This window comes from Chelonia mydas, chromosome 8, assembly GCF_015237465.2.
Source record: "Chelonia mydas isolate rCheMyd1 chromosome 8, rCheMyd1.pri.v2, whole genome shotgun sequence".
In the NCBI taxonomy this organism is placed as follows: Eukaryota; Metazoa; Chordata; order Testudines; family Cheloniidae; genus Chelonia; species Chelonia mydas.
Window position 1 is genome coordinate 4,660,587 of NC_057854.1, and position 19,480 is coordinate 4,680,066.

Below are 19,480 nucleotides of genomic sequence, written 5' to 3' on the forward strand. Positions count from 1 at the left end.
ATGGAGAAAGGTGGGAAGATGAACAAAAGTTTCCAGAAGGGATTTACAGAAGGGTAGCTAACAAGGAAGGGATCCAGTTGTCCCATCACAATAAGGCCTCACCTCTGGGGGTTATCGATTTGCTATGACTGGCAAGGGAGTTTAGCATCTTGCCCTTTTCCTCCATAGATCTCAAAGCACTTGATGGTGTTACAGATGGGAAAACAGGCACAGAGAGGAGAAGTGGCATGCCCAGGGTCACCCAGCTGGTCAGTGGCAGAGGCAGGACTAGACTGCAGGTCTCTGAAATGCCAGTCAAATGCCCCCTGCATATTAGGGAGTTTAACCCTAGTAGCAGTAATAGAAACGCCAGTTTGAAATTTCATTAGGCAGGTAGGATTTTTAGCCGAATGAGCATACCCAGCTGCTGGTCCTCCGGCACAAACCAACAGTGACCAGGAAAGATTTTTAACGGAGCCTCCTGGAGTTTCCACTTGGGCTAATAGACTCTGCAGAGTGAGTGGCCCTCCTCCCTTAATGGCAAAGCAGAGCTGGGAAGTTACTTCTTGCCAGGCCAGTTTCTCCCCCAGCCCAAATGCAGAGGGTGGCTGGGGTGCATGAATGCTCACTGCTGGGCATGCAGTGTTGGGCAGTGCTGGCTCCACTACATTCTCCTGCCTTCCCCTTCCCCCCTCCCCAGTGCCCTATGGGTCGGGGGAGGGCTGGGCCTTGGCAGTGCCTGACAGCCGTAATGTGTACTTTGGAAAGCAGCACCAAGCGGGGGTTGGGGTTGCTCAGGGCTCACTGCCAGGGTGATGGGCTGCTGGCTTCCTTCCCTCTGGACAGGCAAATCAGTTGGTAAAACTCAGACTCTAAAGTGAATTTATGAGCAAGCTGGCTGCAAGAGCTTTGGACACAGCCCACCACTTTCCACCTCCCCACCCCATTAGTTATGGGCTGGCTGGGCCAAGGGGTCAAGACAAAGAGGATACCCGTATGACTTTCACGAACACTGCCCATTTGAACCCTCTCCAGGGTTTGTTACTCCATGTTCAGGTCCTCAGTGCTGCCCCAGTCGCAATGGTACCTGAGCCCCTGATGGCTTACAGGATGCTCTCGGATCATTTGGATCAAGCCAGACATAGCACATCAGGGGGGAACAGTTGTGGTCTCAGCCCAGGGCAACAGAAAGAGCTAACCCATCTCGGACAGTCCCATGGCTGCTGCCACAGGATTTAGTGCCCTTTTTGTTTCACATTCCAGCTTTCTTGGAGGGCACATCATGCATTCGCCTTATGTCTCCTCTTTATACAGGTCCTGTCAATCTACCCCGATTGCCTATGCTGGAAGTTTCATTTCCACCTTGACCCTCTCTGTTTATGCTGCTGCATTGATCACATAAAGTCTCCAGGGACATAGCAGGGGGCACGCCCTGGAAAACAGTTTTCACACAAAGCTATTCTAGGGGTTCTTGTTACTTAGGGAAGAAGCCAATCCTACCTGCTGGGATGATAGAGATACGGTATCCGCTTCAGCTCTCGGACAAGTGAGATTAAGTGCTGGCAAGGCTGGTTAGTCATCACTTATTACATGCGTTGGATAGAAAAATAAAATAAAATAAAATAAAATAAAAGCAACAGCTGAGGCTGTTACTAAATACCCAGCCTGTCTGATAATGGACTGAGTCTATAAAACACAATCCATTAAATCCCCATTTACATTTTCCCCCACTCTGCTGATCTGCCCTTTATAATGGAGAGGCAGAGAGAATCAAAGCCTGGTTTATATCAAACTTTGTGGAAAGGGTGGGGGAAAAGACTCCAGCACGGTGCAGAGTATTGTACATGTTCAATTTCATTCTCAACCCGGCAGTATAAAAAACAACCCCCTCTTTATGATATCCACATCCCCTAATACAGCATAATCCCACTTCCTGTATCTGACAAGTACAGCCAGCTCAGAGCGAGGAGCCATCTTTGTGACAGGAACATGGCTCTGGTCCCTAGAACAGCTGTGGATAGTATTCTCTCTCCAAGCAGCAAATGACCTCATCAGCAGTGGAGCAGCAGCTGACTGAGCATTGCCTGCTGAAATCTTGTCATCTGTGTTATTTAGGGAACACTGCCGCCCTATGGTGACAGGGAGGATACAATGAACAGTGGCTCTAAATTTATGTCTGATCCGCTGCTCACTCACGGTTCCAAGCTGGCATGTGAACAAAATGTGGTGACCCTCTCTAGGTTCTGAACTTTTCCATGTTTCCTTTCAGGGAGGCAGGATGAAGACACACTAATCTGCATGTCTAGTATTATTTGTATTACTGTCATGCCTATGGACCCCAGTCACAGACCAGGGCCTCAGTGTGATAGGCACTGTACAAACAGCCTGTCCCCTAACGACTGCATTATACCATGCTTTACCGCTCGTGCCATTCTTCCACTGGGATCGTAGCTTCAGCGACTGCAGTGGCTGAAGATCCATTTTTTGCAGATTTTGGAATGTAGATACCACAGCTTAATTTTTAATTAAAAAAATTAAGAAATCCTATCCCACCACGGCTGTGCAGTGTACCGTGCCCACAAGCCCTGGTGAAGAGGAAGGTGATGGGTAATGTTATACCACGCTCTGAACATTTAGACAGAAATCACAACACTCAGTTCCACGCCTGCTTCTGTCACTGTGACTCTGGGCTTGCAAAACTGATACAGACACACTGCAAGTGTAATTTACCAGGGTGCATCACACTGGGGGTTGTACCAGTGTAATTATGACAATGCAACCAGTCCCTGCGCCACACAAAACCACAGAATAACCAGAGTTTTTGAGTCGTGTCAGTCTCTTTCCTCACAAAAAAAACAAGAGTAATCACTACTTCACAGGTGTGTCAGGAGGCTTTGTTAAATAATATTTGTAAAGCACTTCATATCTCCCACAGGCTACGTGGTGGCTAAGCATTAACAACTCTTCATTGACTCCACAACTCTGGCCAGTGCTCCCTAGCTGTGAAAAACCCTTTGTCTAGAAAGATAATGGATGCAGCACTAGGACTGGAGGAAGTAAGAGTGAAAGGGGAAGAAAGTTTGATGGGATGAATGGGAAAGATCCGAACAGAGATACAGAACACTTTAGGGAGGGGAAAACAAACTGCTCTCCAGATGCAGCTAATTCTCCCTTAGATCTTTGGGTGGTGCGCCCAACCATTTCTCTGGAGCTGCACACTGTTAAGATTGACACTCACCTTTCCTCTGGTGAACACTCCATTTAAAAACAGACCCAAGCGGATGGTGCGTAGAAGGACCATTTAGAGAATTTTTCAAAATGAAGACAAGCATGGCGCTACAACAGGCCCATAAGAGGAGTCAGTCACAAAATAAGAATGAATCAAATGGGAAACAGTGGATTTTACTGGCTGGCTGCCCATGGCAGGGAAAATCCCACATGATGGAAGGTACATTATCCTCTAAATAGAAGACTTACAAGGCTGTCCAAGTGAACAGATTTTATTAAACAAAAGGTTTCAGAGTAGCAGCCATGTTAGTCTGTATTCGCAAAAAGAAAAGGAGTACTTGTGGCACCTTAGAGACCAATTTATTTGAGCATGAGCTTTCATGAGTTAGTCTCTAAGGTGCCACAAGTACTCCTTTTCTTTTTATTAAACACAAGTTGTCTTTACATACCATCGGGAACATTTCTTGGCTTATACCCCCTACACTACAAGAGGCCTTATGTCAGAGGAACTACTCATCCAGCTAAGGAGTTGGTAAGACTCCTTTATTTGACACAGGGGGATGGCATTTTTCCTCACTCCTCTACTTCCCCTCCCATCTCTGCAATACTCGGAGTCCTGGGAACAAAAAGTCAGCACAGGGAATCAAAGTGAACCCAGGTGTCCTATGTGGCAGTGAGAAGCACTACGTCTAGATCATCCCAGGAACCAAATCTCCTAAGCCAGTCACTGGAAGCGAATCCTATTCAGAGAGGCAAACAGAGGGAACTTGGGGCGTGTTGCTAGATAGATCATTTATTAAAAGTGAAACTCAGGCATTTATAGCTTTGTCTGACAGGACAGAGTTAAAGTCTCATACACGGTGGGAGCAGAACATTTTCTACATCTCAGAGAAAATTATACAGTTTCACTATAAGTTACTAGAGTTACGTTGACAGTACACAGCTATCTTACATCAGTAAAAAGACAAGATATCAAAAACATTTGGCATAAGATCAGCACAACATGTGGGAGGCCGTAATGAAAGGGGGAATTATTTTTTTTTCTCCCAGTAAGCCTGGTACAGAGTAAAAGGATTTTTTTTAAGTTATCCGAGGTGTCTCCTCTTGGTGTTCCAGCTGTGGAATGGAACAAGACAGGAGGGATGAAGACAACAAATGAAAGGCAAAAATGAAAACCTCGCTCTTTTAAAAACAATACTGGAAATCTATTAGGTCAGAGACCCTAAGAACCTATTGCAAACTATTTTATATATCAGACCTGATTGTAACTGAAATTCAGAATTTAAGGCAAGAGCCCTCCCACTCCATGAACACTATTTAGTTATTTTCCAACAGAGCTGTGGGTAATGGATAACATGGAAGTGAGAGCAGAGGTTTGTTGCAAAAGTGAATGGACTATCCGGTGCCGTTAAGAGTCCTGTTTACAACTAGAAAGCAGAAACTGAAAACTGAACTTTACCACCTCTCTTATGCTTGATAAGCCCTAGCTGACATGAAGGAACAATAATGAAAAAGAGCAATCAACAATATTCTATTGTCTCTCCATGATGGGCCCTTTAGTGAATCCACTGGGCAGTAAAATGGCTCCCACCTAAAAGTTTAATGTTCCCTCATCTCAATAGTTTAAATTTTAAAGAGAAAACGATGCTAGGGCATTGCAGGAGTAAGAATGGTTTGCTGTTTGAAACAAAAAACAAAATCTTTTCTATCAAGTCCCCCTCCCTGACCACTTCCATTTACCTACCATGATTTCCCACCGGTATTTACATTAGAACCTACCGACAGAAGTAAAGTGCATGGCTCACCCTTTCTCCTCCCCACTACATTTGTGTTTGGCATAAAACACTCATCACAAAATTTAACACTGTTTAGCTGACTCTTCTTAAAAATGTGTGTGTGAAAGAAGTCCATTTAGCTGGGTTTTCATTTGGACCATGTCCTACATGGAGTTCTCTTTGCTATGCTACCTAGTCTGAAATATGTTTGCTGTGGGTTACTTTGGCTCTAGATTTCATAACTTGTTTGGATAAGAAGCCATCCTACTGACATGTCTGACTTTCAATTGCCAGACAGGTTTTTGTGTGTGTTTTTTTTGTTCGGCTACACATCAAAAGAGCCTCCAACTTTCCTTAGAAGCACGCCTGCAGGTACCAGAGAATTCGATAAAGTCGGGACAACCTTAATCCTCCACTTTTCTGGATCTTAGGATACGTATAAACCCGAGCCGTTAGAATGGCACAGCTGTGGTGCTGCAGTTGTGCTGTCTGTGGCACTCTAGCGTAGATGCGTCTGTCACTGACGGGAATGGATTTTACCAGTGATGTAGGTAATTCACCTCTTGAGAGACAGTAGCTAGATCGACGGAAAGAATTCTTCCAGTGATCTAGCTGTGTCTACAGCAGAGTTAGGTCGACCTAACTACGTTGCACAGGGCATTACGTTTTTCACAGTCCTGAGAGATGTAGCTAGGCTGACCTAAGTTTTTAAATCAGGTTTTAATCAGCAAAAGAAACATTAAATATTACTGCAACAGTTTGCTCAAGATATGCAGTATTCAAGATACAGACACAAAACGAGGCCTTGAAAGATGAACACAGAACATCTAAGGACAAAGTGCCCCCTAAGAACTTGCCAGCTTTATCAGCTGCACTTTCCAGTCATCACAATGTCACTGCCCCTAATTTAATCCTATCACAGGACACTTCAAATTCCCTTGCTTTTTCCTTCACTGAGCTCAAGGGATGAAAAAGGTCAGTGATTTCTTTTTCTTCCCCTACAAATACTAGGGACCAGCATAGGACTACTACACATGATTAAATTAACCCACTGAAGAAGCCTGCAGGAGGGACTCTGAGTTCCATCCTAAGGGTTTAGGGTCTGATCCAAACCCTAATGAAGTTGACAGGAGTCTTTAATTGGATCAGGTTCTTATGTGGACAGGAGTGTTTCCTGTGGGCCTTCCGCACTGGATGAATTCCACCCAGAGACTTGGAACAAATTATATACGACTACTAAAGTTTGCGCACCATGGTTGAGTTAGACAGCATCTAAATCCCGTCTGTGAAATGCAAATTCTAAAAGTATCAAGGTAAAAAACTTACACCTTGTGTGAATGAACCACATCCATCAAAGCAATTCTGCTCTCTTGCATCTTCAACAAACCCTGTCAAAGTGCTGAAAAATTTCACACCCCTGAGGCTCAAAAAAACATTTGCTGTTGAGCATTTAAAAGCTGTTGGACAGTATCATTAATGGGCCAGCAGCACAATCAAACACACACAGTGGCATTACACAGAGCAATTGCATTGTTGCGTTTCTGATTATTAAAAAGTCTAAATGCTCCGAGAGCCACAGGCACTCTGAACATGGCTATTGCTGCTGAATTGATGTGTGATGTCAGTGTCTAGCGTGGGTAGCCACATGAGTGACCAGTCCCTCCACCAAGACACTTGCTCTCAGGATCAAGGCTTGTTATTCTAGTGGAGTTGAGAACAAGAGAATAAGGCATCTCCAAGTGTTTATAAGGCAATGGGATCCCAGGGATCTGAAAACCAAAGATTCCTCTGCTTCTTTGGTGTCCTTCCTCCAACCTCTCCACCTTATAAACTCCTGCTAATGGCTGGTAAACATCTTTCCATCACCACACCTTAGAATAAGATTTTTTTTAAAAGTAAAGTATAATTGCTTAAGTGAAACCAACAACAATCATAAATTTTATATCAATCACTTAGCTCAGAAAATTTCCTGAATCCCACCTCTGCACAAAAACATTCCAATGAATACACCTGAACAGATGGAACCTGCCACCATATTTCCTTTGTAAAGAATGGCTAAAACACTGCAACAAATTATTTGCTCTTAAAAAAAAAAGAGGAAAAAAACCCCTTAACATCCCCACACAAATTCCATTTTTGGTCTGGAAGTCAGGATGAGGCATAACCTACTCATAACTTGAAGACAGATTTTTCCTTACTCACTCTCCTCCGGGTGCACGCATAAAAACTCTGAAGTTAATCATGCAGTCAGAGAACATACCTTCTAGGCATCTGTCCTGAATTATATAAATCAGATCAATTGACTGATATGGGGTGTTTATTTCATCCTTCCAATAAGGAAGGGACCAGAATAATGGAGACTCTTAAACACTCAAGAAATATTGATGCAAGACATTTGCTTACCATTCCATACACTCCTTCACTGCTTGTGTCCAAGCGCCTTAGGATATGTCTATATTGCAATTAGACACCTGTGGCTGGCCCATGCCAGCTGACTCCCAAAGGACTGTTTAATTGCAGATGTTTGGGCTTGGGCCTCACAAGGTCCTAGAGCCCCGGCTCTAGCCCAAGCTCGATTGGCTACGTGGCAATTAAACAGCTCCCTAGCCCCAGGAGTCTGAGTCAGCTGGCACCGGCCAGCTACAGGGTTTTAACTGAAGTGTAGACATACCCTCTGATCTAAATAGTTCTTAAAATTCATACTGAATTGGAGTCTGTGATGGCACTTGAAACAATCCACATCCTTCAGAGATGCATCAGATTAAAATGGAATATCCCTATCACTAGAAGTATTTTCTGCATGACATTGGACTTATTAAAAAGGCTGAAGTTTCTTGACTATCTATTTGGAACATAAGCAAACACTTGAAAGCTCTGCAAATACTCAGTTTGCTTAGAGTGGTGACCTTAATTATCTTATCAGATACTTTGGGAAAGCTTAAGATTTCAAGAAGTTATTGTATGAACTGTCTTGCACAATAAGCAATAAAATACAATATTGAGCTGTGTCTCTTATATTTAGCTATTCAAAGCTACAAACAGTTTCTGCATGTTCAAACCCACAACTGAAAAATTCTAACCAAAGTTCTCCACTGTTCACTTTGCTGCTTAAGGCTTGTTTCATACATGCTCATCAGGTGGGGTCTTGGCATCTCAGAACAGAATAAAAAGACTAAAAAGCTAAAACAGCAGGGGAATGGTGTTGTTTTTAAAATCACAAAGACTATCTTGAATTGAATTTGAGGTCATTGGAAAATGACAGGTCACAATGCTCTTTAGGCTCCCCTTGCCAATTTTGTTTAGGCTGTGAAGATTTGTAAGAACACCTTGGCTTGAAATGACAAAAATGAGTGATTTTAACTTCACTTTTAAAACATGCAGTTACAAAGGACAACTGCGTGCCATTCTACGATCAGCATTATTCCTAGGAAACGTAAATTTAATGCTTATGAAAGGTGAGTGCTTTGACACTCTGTCCATTGCCAAAACAGTGCAGGCAGATGCTGTTCAAATATCACATACGCTCGTGTTAGTACACTGGTGACATATCTACTGCTCCTAGAATGGTTTATCTGAAACTGAGACTGGAAGTCAGACCAATCTGTGAGCCAGTTTTGTGACGTGGACCTGCTGAAGGCCAGATTGAGAATAAAGTCACTTGTGTGATTTATACCTGATCTGACCCAGGATAAAGGCTTGAGCCATAAGCCATTGCTTCACCTATCCCCCTGAGCCTAGAATTCAAGAGACACAACAAAGATTTATGTGAATTAATTGGGGCATTATTAACGACATGATCAAACCAGTGAATTAATTCACAATATTTGCCTAAATGCCACGTATTTCCTTAAATGCCATAAGTCCAGAAAATGCAGATGTTCTCAAATGCTTAAAACAATTCAATTAAATAATGAGTTTTTAAATAAGGTAAAGCAGATGACAAGATAGGCAATATCGGTTTGGTTTCCATACGATATGATGTGAGAAATCCATTTTCAAACCAAGCAAACAGCGTTCACTGAGTGGATTTGGCGAATTGTAGCATTCATTCACAGAAGTTTGGAACTTGTAGCACTGACTCAGAGAAAGTTGGAGTGTGTTCAGGTTGTGAGCAAGCTTCAGACAGACTTCTGACCCATGCACCTTGATTCTGAATTATAATTCCACTGCTGTTCTAGTCCTGAGCCAAAGTGTGTTGCATGGTGGTTTTGTGGTGCAGACTGAGACCACTGAATTCTTTTTACTCATCACCGAAATCACATTCAGAAGCAGGCTTCCAGAAGTACTTTAACACACTGCATCAATGAACTTCAAAGCCACAAAGTCCTACTGATATCTTTAATTCTTCCTATGATCTTTATTCCTTCATTCCAATGTTGGCTTTGACTGGGAAGAAAGTCTTCTTAGGCATGTTGGATGCATGTTTTCAGATAGTCCTGACCAAGAGTGTCTATATTATGTCATTCACACACACTGCATTTAAAATTTTTTACAATATAGTTTAACAGTCTTTATAAGCTTAAAATGCATGACACCACCTGTTCCTTCAATATCATGCTTATTCTCATCCAAAGTCCAACTCATCTTTATTCTAGTTGCTTGCTGCTTTCTGATTTGTGGTCCAGCCTGCTCTTGTTGGTCTTTACCATGTAGATGAAGTAAGCAAGTGTCTCCTTTTCATTCACAGGGATATTTCTGAAGTGGCGGCTAATGGTCTAAATATTATAAAAGGAAAAAAAAAAGGCAAATTCTTGAATTAAATGCAGAAATAAGCAGAGCTACAGTTTGGTCTTTGTTCGTCCTGACATTGATTTAAGGCTGTCAAGTAAAACACACTTTTATGCAAACATGCACTGATTTGAACAGTCAGTCCTCATTTACCCCTTCACTATAGCTAGAATGTGCATATGGGCAGAGAGTTGTCTTGCTAAATCAACAATTTCAGGAGCCAATTCACAAGTGGAATTTGGAAGCCAGGAAGTCCTCCTTTCCTAGGAAAGCATTACAACAGGCTAGTATTTTAGTTAGTAGTAGAAACCACCTCCCCAATCCATTCCGTGCCAAGTCTGCTTGGAGAGAGTTTCCCCATGACTCAATATTTTAAAGAAGAGTGAAGGAAAGCTATCGCCAAGCTTCGCTAAAGTGATCCAAAAGAGATAGAGACTTGGCAATGTAAACAATGCAACTTCAACGGACCTTTGCCCACATTAAAACACGTTGGAAGCTTTCATAAAAGGAACTGAAAGGGGATCCACAACAGAAAAAAAGCTAGGGCTGCTACCTCAAACTCTGGTAACAACCCTGGACAGTTAGGTTGCTTTTCTCATCCAAAGGATAAATCTAATGTAAAAAGGGTCTTTTTGGGCCAGGATTAGGAGATGTGCTTTCCCCTATGGTGGAAACATCTCTTTCAGTACCCAGCACAACTCCAAAATTGGTTTTTGATGCAGGTTGAACAATATGAATCACTCCAAGAAGACTTATGGAAGTTTGAGTTTTCCTTACGGTGGGTTAGAAGCAGATGTCTAAGAGCCTCAGGCAGAAGTGATTCAAGCATGGGAGCTGGACGAGGATCCAGCGTAGGGTCAAAGCTGCTCAAACTTCACAGGAAATCTGGGAAGTGTGTGACAATTTTAAGTTAGGCTCCCCTTAAGGTTAATCTCTGCTTGCATAATAGTTTTGCCGGGGATACTAATGTAAATGTGCTTCAGTACACAGCGCTTGCCAACAAGAGGGAATTGAAAGACTGCTTACTCATTAGACAGAACACTACAAATACACGATACACCAATGAGGATCTACATCCCACCCTTCACCTTGTTACTCCATGCCATACACTGTACAACATTATCAACATTAATTCTGTACTCTACTTTGAAAATGAGCAACAAAACATTTTACAAAGCGGCCAGAACTTTGCGTGCTGTATGGTGGTAAAAGTCCTGGGCCTGTAGGAAACACAGAGTGCAATTTCTGCAGAGGTAAGGTTAACCTGATGAGAGCAGAGCTTCCCTAGGAACACATTCAGGTGAAATCGAGGTAGGAGTGGGGATTCTGTAACACTTGCCTGAAGCACAACTGCCTTGAACATTAGAATATCTATTAAGGACACTACATCTATCTGCAGCACTGCTTGTATAAAAGAGCTACCCAAACTCTTGTCTCAAGTGGAGGACAGAAGGAGGAGACAGCTCTTTAATGGCTTATTAAGAACAGCCATACTAGGTCAGACCAATGGTCCATCTAATCTGGTATTGGGTCTTCTGACAGCAGCCAATGCCAGGTGCTTCAGAGGGCATGAACAGAACAGGCAATCACTGAGTGATCCATCCGATCACCCTCTCCCAGCTTTTGTCAGTATGAGGCTCGGGCCACCCAGAGCATGGAGTTGCATCCCCGATCATCTTGGCTAATAGCCATTGATGGACCTGATAATTTTTTAAACTCAGTTTTACTTTTGGCCTTCACAAAATCCCCTGGCAACGAGTTCCACAGGCTGACTGTGCATTGTGTGAAGAAGTACTTCCCTTTGTTTGTTTTAAACCTGCTGCCTATTAATTTCATTGGGTGACCCTTGGTTCTTGTGGTATGTGAAGGACTAAATAACATTCCTTATTCATTTTGTCCATGCCATTCATGCTTTTGTGGTCTTCTATCATATCCACTCGTAGCCATCTCTTTTCCAAGCTGAAAAGTCCCAGTCTTATTAATCTCTCCTCATATGCAACCTTAATAATTTTTGTTGCCCTGCTCTGTACTTCTTCCAATTCTAATTTATCTTTTCTGAGATGGGGCAACCAGAACTGCATGCAAGGTTCAAGGTGTTGGAGTACCATGGATTTATATAGTGGTGGTATGATATTTTCTGTCTTATCTACCCCTTTTCTAATGGTTCCTTACATAGTTCGTTTTGACTGCCACTGCACACTGAGCAGATGTTTTCATAGAACTAGCCACAATGACTTCAAGATCTCTTTCAGAGGGGCAACAGTTACTTTAGATCCCATCATTTTGCATGTACAGTTGGGATTAAGTTTTCCAATGTGCACTATCAGCATTGAATTTCATCTGCTGTTTTGTTGCCCAGTCAACCAGTTTTGTGAGATCCCTTTATAATCTTCACAGTCTGGTTTGGACTTAACGATCTTGAGTAATTTTGAATTGTCCACAAATTTTGCCATCTCTTTACCCGTTTACCCCCTTTTCCAGATCATGTATGAACCACACTGCTCCCAGTACAGATCCCTGGGAGATATTGCTATTTATCCCTCCACATTCTGAAAACTGACCATTTATCCCTACCCTGTGTTTCCTGTCTTTTAACCAGTTACTGATCCATGTGAGGCCTTTCCCTCTTATTCCATGGCTGCTTACTTTGCTTAAGAGCCTTCGGTGAGGGCCTTTGTCAAAGACTTTCTGATAGTTCAAGTACACTATATCCACTGGATCACCCTTGTCTACAGATTTGTTGATCCCCTCAAAGAATTCTAACAGACTGATGAGGCATGATTTATTAGGTAAGCAAGGTATGTCAGGATCATGGAAGGAAAGAGAGAAGGGAAGAACTGGGTTAATGACTCTGCTTTTAATATGAAGAAATGCAGCCCAACTGCACTAGGCAGAGAATGGAGAACAAACAAACAATATGACATTTAAAATGACTGTTAGATCATGTTGTATGCAGTGTAGTTATAGCTCTGTTGGTCCCAGAATATTAGAGAGACAAGGATAGTGAGGTAATATCTTTTATTAGACCAACTTCCATTGGCGAGAGAGAAGCTTCTGAGCCACACACAGAGCTCTTCTTTGGGTGACCTGAAGAAGAGCTCTGTGTGGCTCAGAAGCTTTTCTCTCTCACCAACAGAAGTTGGTCTAATAAAAGATTACCTCACCCTCCTTGTCTCTCTGCTAGAATGTGTCTCAGGAGTTTGGTTTTACAGCTGTCCCCAACTAACAGCTTGAAAATTGGTAAATACACAGGACAATAAGAGTCCATTTTCTGATTCTATTCACTCTGCCATCATTAATCATTCACTTTTTAATGAATTAGATGGATGGAAAGAAAGGAGAACAAGCAACAGCTACTGCAAAATGTTCCTCAGGATCCTTCTCATGGGAAGGAGAATACGCTTATAGCAATTCACTGGAAACCAGCAGCAGAGCATCTGGTATGTACTAGTGATAGAGTCAGCGCAGTCACTTGTGTCCAGAAAATGGATGTCAGATTGGGGAAGCGAAAAATACATTTTTCTTCTGTTATAAAAAGCAACTCCCCGCACCCTCGCTTACTTCTGCTAGCTGAGCCTTATTGAGGCCAGGCCTGGTCTGTAACTTGTAATGTCTTTTGTACCGTCGCAGCGTGTTCACTTGCAGCTGGAACAGGTCAACCTGGAAAACAGACGCAGGATGACTGGGGTGCAGATGTATCTGAGGAGAGTAGCTCAAATTGGCACTTACTAGCTCAACAGGACTGCTCTGTCTGTATTCAGAGCCGCATGGGCTTGCTTTAGTGACAAATATAAGTCTACTTTTTTATTCTTGTTAATGTTGCAGAGCCAAAACAGTCTCAGGGGAGAGACATTCTGTTCTGGCTCATATACCACAACAGAATGGTTAGCCAATTTCCAGTTGTAAGGCCAAATTCTGCTCTCAATTACACCTCCGCATCCTCAGCAATCCTTTCACTTGTAAACTGAGTGAATCTGATAAGCAGGTCATTTACACACACATAGTCCCCCAATGCCATTTTTAGAGAGCTGTTTTTCAGAGAAGAACCACACTAAAAATTATAGAGTTCTTTGTTATAAACAGAAATCATTACTCACTGCTATTCCCACAGAGTTTAGAAACTTGTGGCTGAATACCATCTTATTACCCACTGAGCAAATGGCTAGTGTCATAAACTGTTGGGTTTTCGGGCACTGTGAAGGAACGAACTCAACCAGGGATATTTCAAAATGTAAACGCACAATTTCTACAGTGAGAGTGAAAAAACTGCGCAAAGGGCAGGCAGAAAGCGCGTGCTTCAGTAACAGTCCAGGTGAAGGGAACTTCAAATGTAAATTGCAAAACTCCCTCTTATGTTTTAAATTATGCGTTGAATGTTACTTAACTTTTGTTATCTGCAGCATATGGCACAGAAATTTAATTTTGTTGTTAGTAACGTTTTTAGGAACTATGACGTCCTGCCACTGGCTCCTGTATTAACTAAGCAACGTATTAGCGTGTCAGGTATGAGAAATACCTCTAAAGCAAATGAGCCAGCCCAGAAGGGCTCTGTTAAGTAATTATTTCAGTTTATTACTGTAGCGCACTTAGTGTGCTCAATGCCCAAAGTACAAATAATAATACCACCTAATACCATCAGTAGATCTCAAAGCACTTTACAAAAGGAGGTCAGTTTCATAACCCCATTTTACAGATGGGGAAACTGAGGAATAGAGAAATTAGATTAAATAAGATAATGTGGCTCTTGTCTCAAAGGTTTTATAATTTATTTGTTTCATGGTTTAAGACAGGGGTTCTCAAACTGGGGGTGGGGACCCCTCAGGGGGTCACAAGGTTATTACATGGGGGGTCACGAGCTGTCAGCCTCCATCCCAAACCCTGCTTTGCCTCCAGCATTTATAAAAGTGTTAAATATATAAACAAGTGTTTTTAATTTGGGGGGGGAGGGGTGTCACACTCAGAGGCTTGCTGTGTGAAAGGGGTTACCAGTACAATAGTTTGAGAAACACTGGTTTAAGAGAATTGTTAAATAATGCTGCTCTGGGATGTAAAAAGTATTATACATATTTCAAAACTGCACAACATCCTTGAATGTTGCTTAGTTAAGCCCACATGGGCTGACTCCATTACCATAGTGGAGAGTCTGAAAGCTGTGACATCCCAGAATGATGCATACTGGGTTGTGGCACCAATAAGGAATCATGCAGTACGACTTGATGTGCATTCATTTTTTTTTTAAAATAGTAACTTTAGAATAGTGTATATGCTGACTACCCCCTTACTTGTTGTTTAGGCGCACACTATTAGAACCGGATGAAATTTTTCAACTAATAGATTTGCTGAAAAATGCAGTCTCAGGGCAACTGAAACTATTCACGGTTTTTGGTCAAATTCAGTGAATATTTTCAGCTGAATAAATTTTTTTTAAAAATGTAAAAGTTTTGTTTTGAAATTTGGGTCAATTTGTTTTTTTAAAAAGCGCTAAAAAGGGTTACCCCCCCAAAAAATGTAACAAAATAAAAACAAATTAGCTTAGGGTCCAATGAAACATTTTGTTTGACCCAAAAAACAATTCTTTTCACTTTTGTTTTGGCAAGAAAATAAAATTCTGTTTAAAACAAAATCGTTTTTATTTATTTGTTTAGGTGGTTTGGCCACTGAATTGAAAAATAAACTATTTTCTCAGCTCTACTCCCTGCATATAAAATTGTAGGCTTGGACTTCTTTTCCACAAATCTTTTCAATTCCTCTTTTATAGAAAGTTTTAAGTGGACATGTATATAGAAGAAATCTAGTAAAGCCAGGAACTGGATCATGCCAGGGTGATGAAAGAAAATGGAATATGCTCACAAAACAAAATCAGAATAATCTCCCTCAATATAAAAATTATTCTTGAAGGCACTGTTACTTCCATAAGAATTTAGACAAAGTTGCAATTTCAGTGAAAGAAAGTCTTCACAGCTATAAGAAAGTGCTCAAATGTCCCTATTTCATGGACTTGAAAGGATGTATGCCTTCCCCCCAAGACAATAAGATTCATGAAATTTGAACACGGCAGACATTGGCAATAGCAGCCAACATCCGCTTTTGTAAGACACTTACTTCTGGGACATCCATCTCATGCTCAGGAGAGTCTCCTCCATCATCGCTAGTCTTCCTCTTCCTTTTGTTTCGGACACTCTGAATGAAATTCTTGTGGAAATCACAAATATACAGGTGCCTTACCTAAGAGTAAAAAGTGGGAGAAAAGCAATCAGAGTAGTTATTATATAAAAAAACTGTATGAGACTACGATCAATTATAAAGAAATAATACACAGGACACATTTGCTCCACTACATTTAACACTATGAAAATTGGTATATTTGAATCATGAATTTGATGCCATACTCGTGAATTATGGAAATAAGCTCATCGTGTGAATGGCTAGGGCTGAGAAGAGGCAGAGGAAAATGAAGGGTTCCTAACAGCCTGAGTTGAAATTCAATCTCTAATAATAATGCTAAATTTATGATGTCACATTCACTTTCATGAAACCAATCAAATGTCACAAAATAAAGGATGAATTCTCTACAGGATCATGTCTCTTCACTTCTGAATTGAGCTGTAGCTGGGCTGTGAAGAATAAGGTTCTGAATCTGTGAAGATTTATGCATGTGTTTACCTTGATGTACACAAGTAATCCCACTGAAATCAGTGAGATTACTAAAGTGCATGTTTTCAGGATCAGGACCTAACCCCTTACCAAACAACAGAAGAAGGCAGACTAACTGACTTCTTTTTGTACATTAGAATCTTATGTACACTGCTACTCTGAAATCTTTCTAAAAGTTCACCCCAATACGAAAGTCCCTGTTAAGAGGGCATTTTCTAATGAAAACTAACATTCTCTAAACTGACTGTAAATGACAGAAATGAGTAGATGCTAGTCCAGTACAAATGCCTTTAAACTGTAAAGAAAGCACTTTGTACAGTCAGTTTAATCCTTTCTGCCTGTTTAGTTATTTCATTGGTTTCCCCTTTCACTTCTGTGGTCTTTCATATGTAACAAGGGAAACAAAATATTAAAAGATAGTAAAATTTGACTCACATTAGAAAGATTCAGGGAATACTCTGAGAGGTGAAATATGTGATTTAAAAAAAATTACTAGATTTCAAGTTGAGTCTCTCTCTTTAAAGTGATCTTCTCCCTTGTTGCTGTGTGAAAGATGGTCACAAACAAGAGGAACAGTGAAATCAACCATATGAAATATGCCATTAAATGGACAAAGTACACTCAAATTAAAGCAATATGCCATTAAATGGACAAAGTACACTCAAAGTACACTCTAATTTCTTTCAGTTCTCTTAATCTTATGGCTGCTTATAACAACTGCAGGCAAAAAAAAATTCTGATGGAAGTGAGACTTATGCTGATGGAGTTACTTTAAATAGAAACTTTCTCCATAAAGACTATGGCTGCTGAGCTCAGATGTATCCTCCTCCCAGTGAGGGTTTCATTTATAGGCCTGACGGACCGATGTCACTTAAAATGATCATTAATTGGCTGGCAGCAGATAAGCCTGCTGGATGCCAACCAATAAACAAGCTTGCAATTTTTTTCATTTAAAAAATGGTTATGTCAGCTGTTCAGTCAGATGTGACAGTTTTTAAATTATTGCTTCATGGGAACAGTTCGAAGCTTTACTTATGTAAATACCTCCCAACTGGTCGGGATCTGTGGAATTAAAGTTACCTCTTTAGTAATCACAGCAGTCACAAGTACCTAACAGTGGCTGAAGTGGTACGACTGCCTTCAAAACTAAGTGAAACTGGCCTTTTCTCTATCCTTCCGCACAACATGCTCACTGGAATGCAAGATGCTTCTCCTCGAGCACCTATCGTCTGGAAGTCCTTTTAAATCTCTCACTACTTTACTAGCCCTACTTCTCACTTCATCGCCAGTTGATCTCTCCCTCTCTCTTCTTCCAGACCTTTTCTCTGTCCTCTACATCTTTTACAACATTAGTAGTGATATTTAAATCTGTAAAATCGTTTGGAATAAAGCCTGCAAAATAAAGGGTCACATTAGGTATACCATACACACAGATCACTACGATTCCTATTCCCTTCAGAGGGGGAAAGAACCCTAGCATCGTCAATCCGGTGGCTTAAACATTGCCAATGTGGCTCAATAAACACAATTTGCAATGTTCAAGGCAGGCTGTCTTCAGTTTGGTCCCAAGAGCCATGTAATGCCAGGTGTAACTGCAGGCTGGTGGTACCAAACGGTTGTGTAAGGCTCCTCCTGTAAAGCACTGTAAAGCGGATGCTGGGTTCCAGCCCAGAAGAGGCCACACTGCAGTGGCCCATGAACTTCGCAGAGCACTGCAGGAGCCTTTGGGCCACATACAGGCAAGGCTGCGACCGATTCACGGCCGGGTTGCAACTCACACTTTTGTCAATGTCCAGCTTGAGCTTCTTCTGGGAGATGCTCTTCTGGATCCTCTTGCTGAAGGAGGCATTGCCGGCCGGGCGGACACAGCGGTCCCCGTCATCAATCAGGCAGCAGCTCTGGCCGTAAAAGGGGGCAGCGGGGGGCCCATCCCGGCTGTCCTCCTCGGTGCTGAAACCATTCATCGCCCAGCCCCGCCCGGAGAGTAACGGCAGGGAGACGCCCGGTGCCTCCCAACGGCGGAGACTGCGCCCCCCGCGATGAGAGCGGCTCCAACACCCAGCGCGCCCACCCCCCCGGGGGGCCTAGAAACTCCCGGCAGCGTCCGAGCCCGGGGCACCCTAGAAACTCCCGGCAGCGTCCCCGGGCCGCCCCAGGGGCCCCTAGAAACTCCCGGCAGGTCCCAGCCTCCCCCCCGGGGGGCCTAGAAACTCCCGGCAGCGTCCGAGCCCGGGGCCCCCTAGAAACTCCCGGCAGCGTCCCCGGGGCCCCTAGAAACTCCCGGCAGGTCCCAGCCTCCCCCCCGGGGGGCCTAGAAACTCCCGGCAGCGTCCGAGCCCGGGGCCCCCTAGAAACTCCCGGCAGCGTCCCCGGGCCGCCCCAGGGGCCCCTAGAAACTCCCGGCAGGTCCCAGCCTCCCCCCCGGGGGGCCTAGAAACTCCCGGCAGCGTCCGAGCCCGGGGCCCCTAGAAACTCCCGGCAGGTCCCAGCCTCCCCCCCGGGGGGCCTAAAAACTCCCGGCAGCGTCCGAGCCCGGGGCCCCCTAGAAACTCCTGGCAGGTCCCAGCCTCCCCCCCGGGGGGCCTAGAAACTCCCGGCAGCGTCCGAGCCCCGGGCCGCCCCAGGGGCCCCCTAGAAACTCCCGGCAGCGCCCCCGGGCCGCCCCAGGGGCCCCCTAGAAACTCCCGGCAGCGCCCCCGGGGCCCCTAGAAACTCCCGGCAGGTCCCAGCCTCCCCCCCGGGGGGCCTAGAAACTCCCGGCAGCGTCCGAGCCCCGGGCCGCCCCAGGGGCCCCCTAGAAACTCCCGGCAGCGCCCCCGGGGCCCCTAGAAACTCCCGGCAGGTCCCAGCCTCCCCCCCGGGGGGCCTAGAAACTCCCGGCAGCGTCCGAGCCCCGGGCCGCCCCAGGGGCCCCCTAGAAACTCCCGGCAGCGCCCCCCGGTGAAGGGTCCCTAGACACACGCGGCAGCGCCCCCGCCCCTCTCGGGCCCAGCCGGGCGAGGAGCCGGCGAGCGCCCCCTGGCTCTCCGGCCGGCTGCCGCAGAGCGGAGGCCGGGCCAGGCCGGGCCGGGCCCCGAAGCGCCGCCACCGCTGCCGGGACCCCACACACAAAAAAC

General features: G+C 43.8%; 1 protein-coding gene across 2 annotated transcripts; it reads right to left on the reverse strand.

The window, feature by feature from the left end:
• Window positions 1-3,980: 3,980 nt before the first annotated feature.
• Window positions 3,981-18,594, reverse strand: SAP30L (SAP30 like). 2 transcript variants are annotated; one of them, XM_007058419.4, is made up of 4 exons: window positions 18,143-18,586; window positions 15,813-15,935; window positions 13,272-13,370; window positions 3,981-9,697 (listed from the first exon to the last, which is right to left on the reverse strand). In XM_007058419.4, exons 1-4 carry the CDS (start codon window positions 18,326-18,328, stop codon window positions 9,569-9,571), a joined length of 537 nt encoding a protein of 178 aa, XP_007058481.1. In that variant the 5' UTR covers window positions 18,329-18,586; the 3' UTR covers window positions 3,981-9,568. The 2 variants fall into 2 exon arrangements, with proteins under 2 accessions (XP_007058481.1, XP_027676717.1); XM_027820916.3 differs by lacking the exon at window positions 13,272-13,370 and having other exon boundaries at window positions 18,143-18,594.
• Window positions 18,595-19,480: the final 886 nt, after the last annotated feature.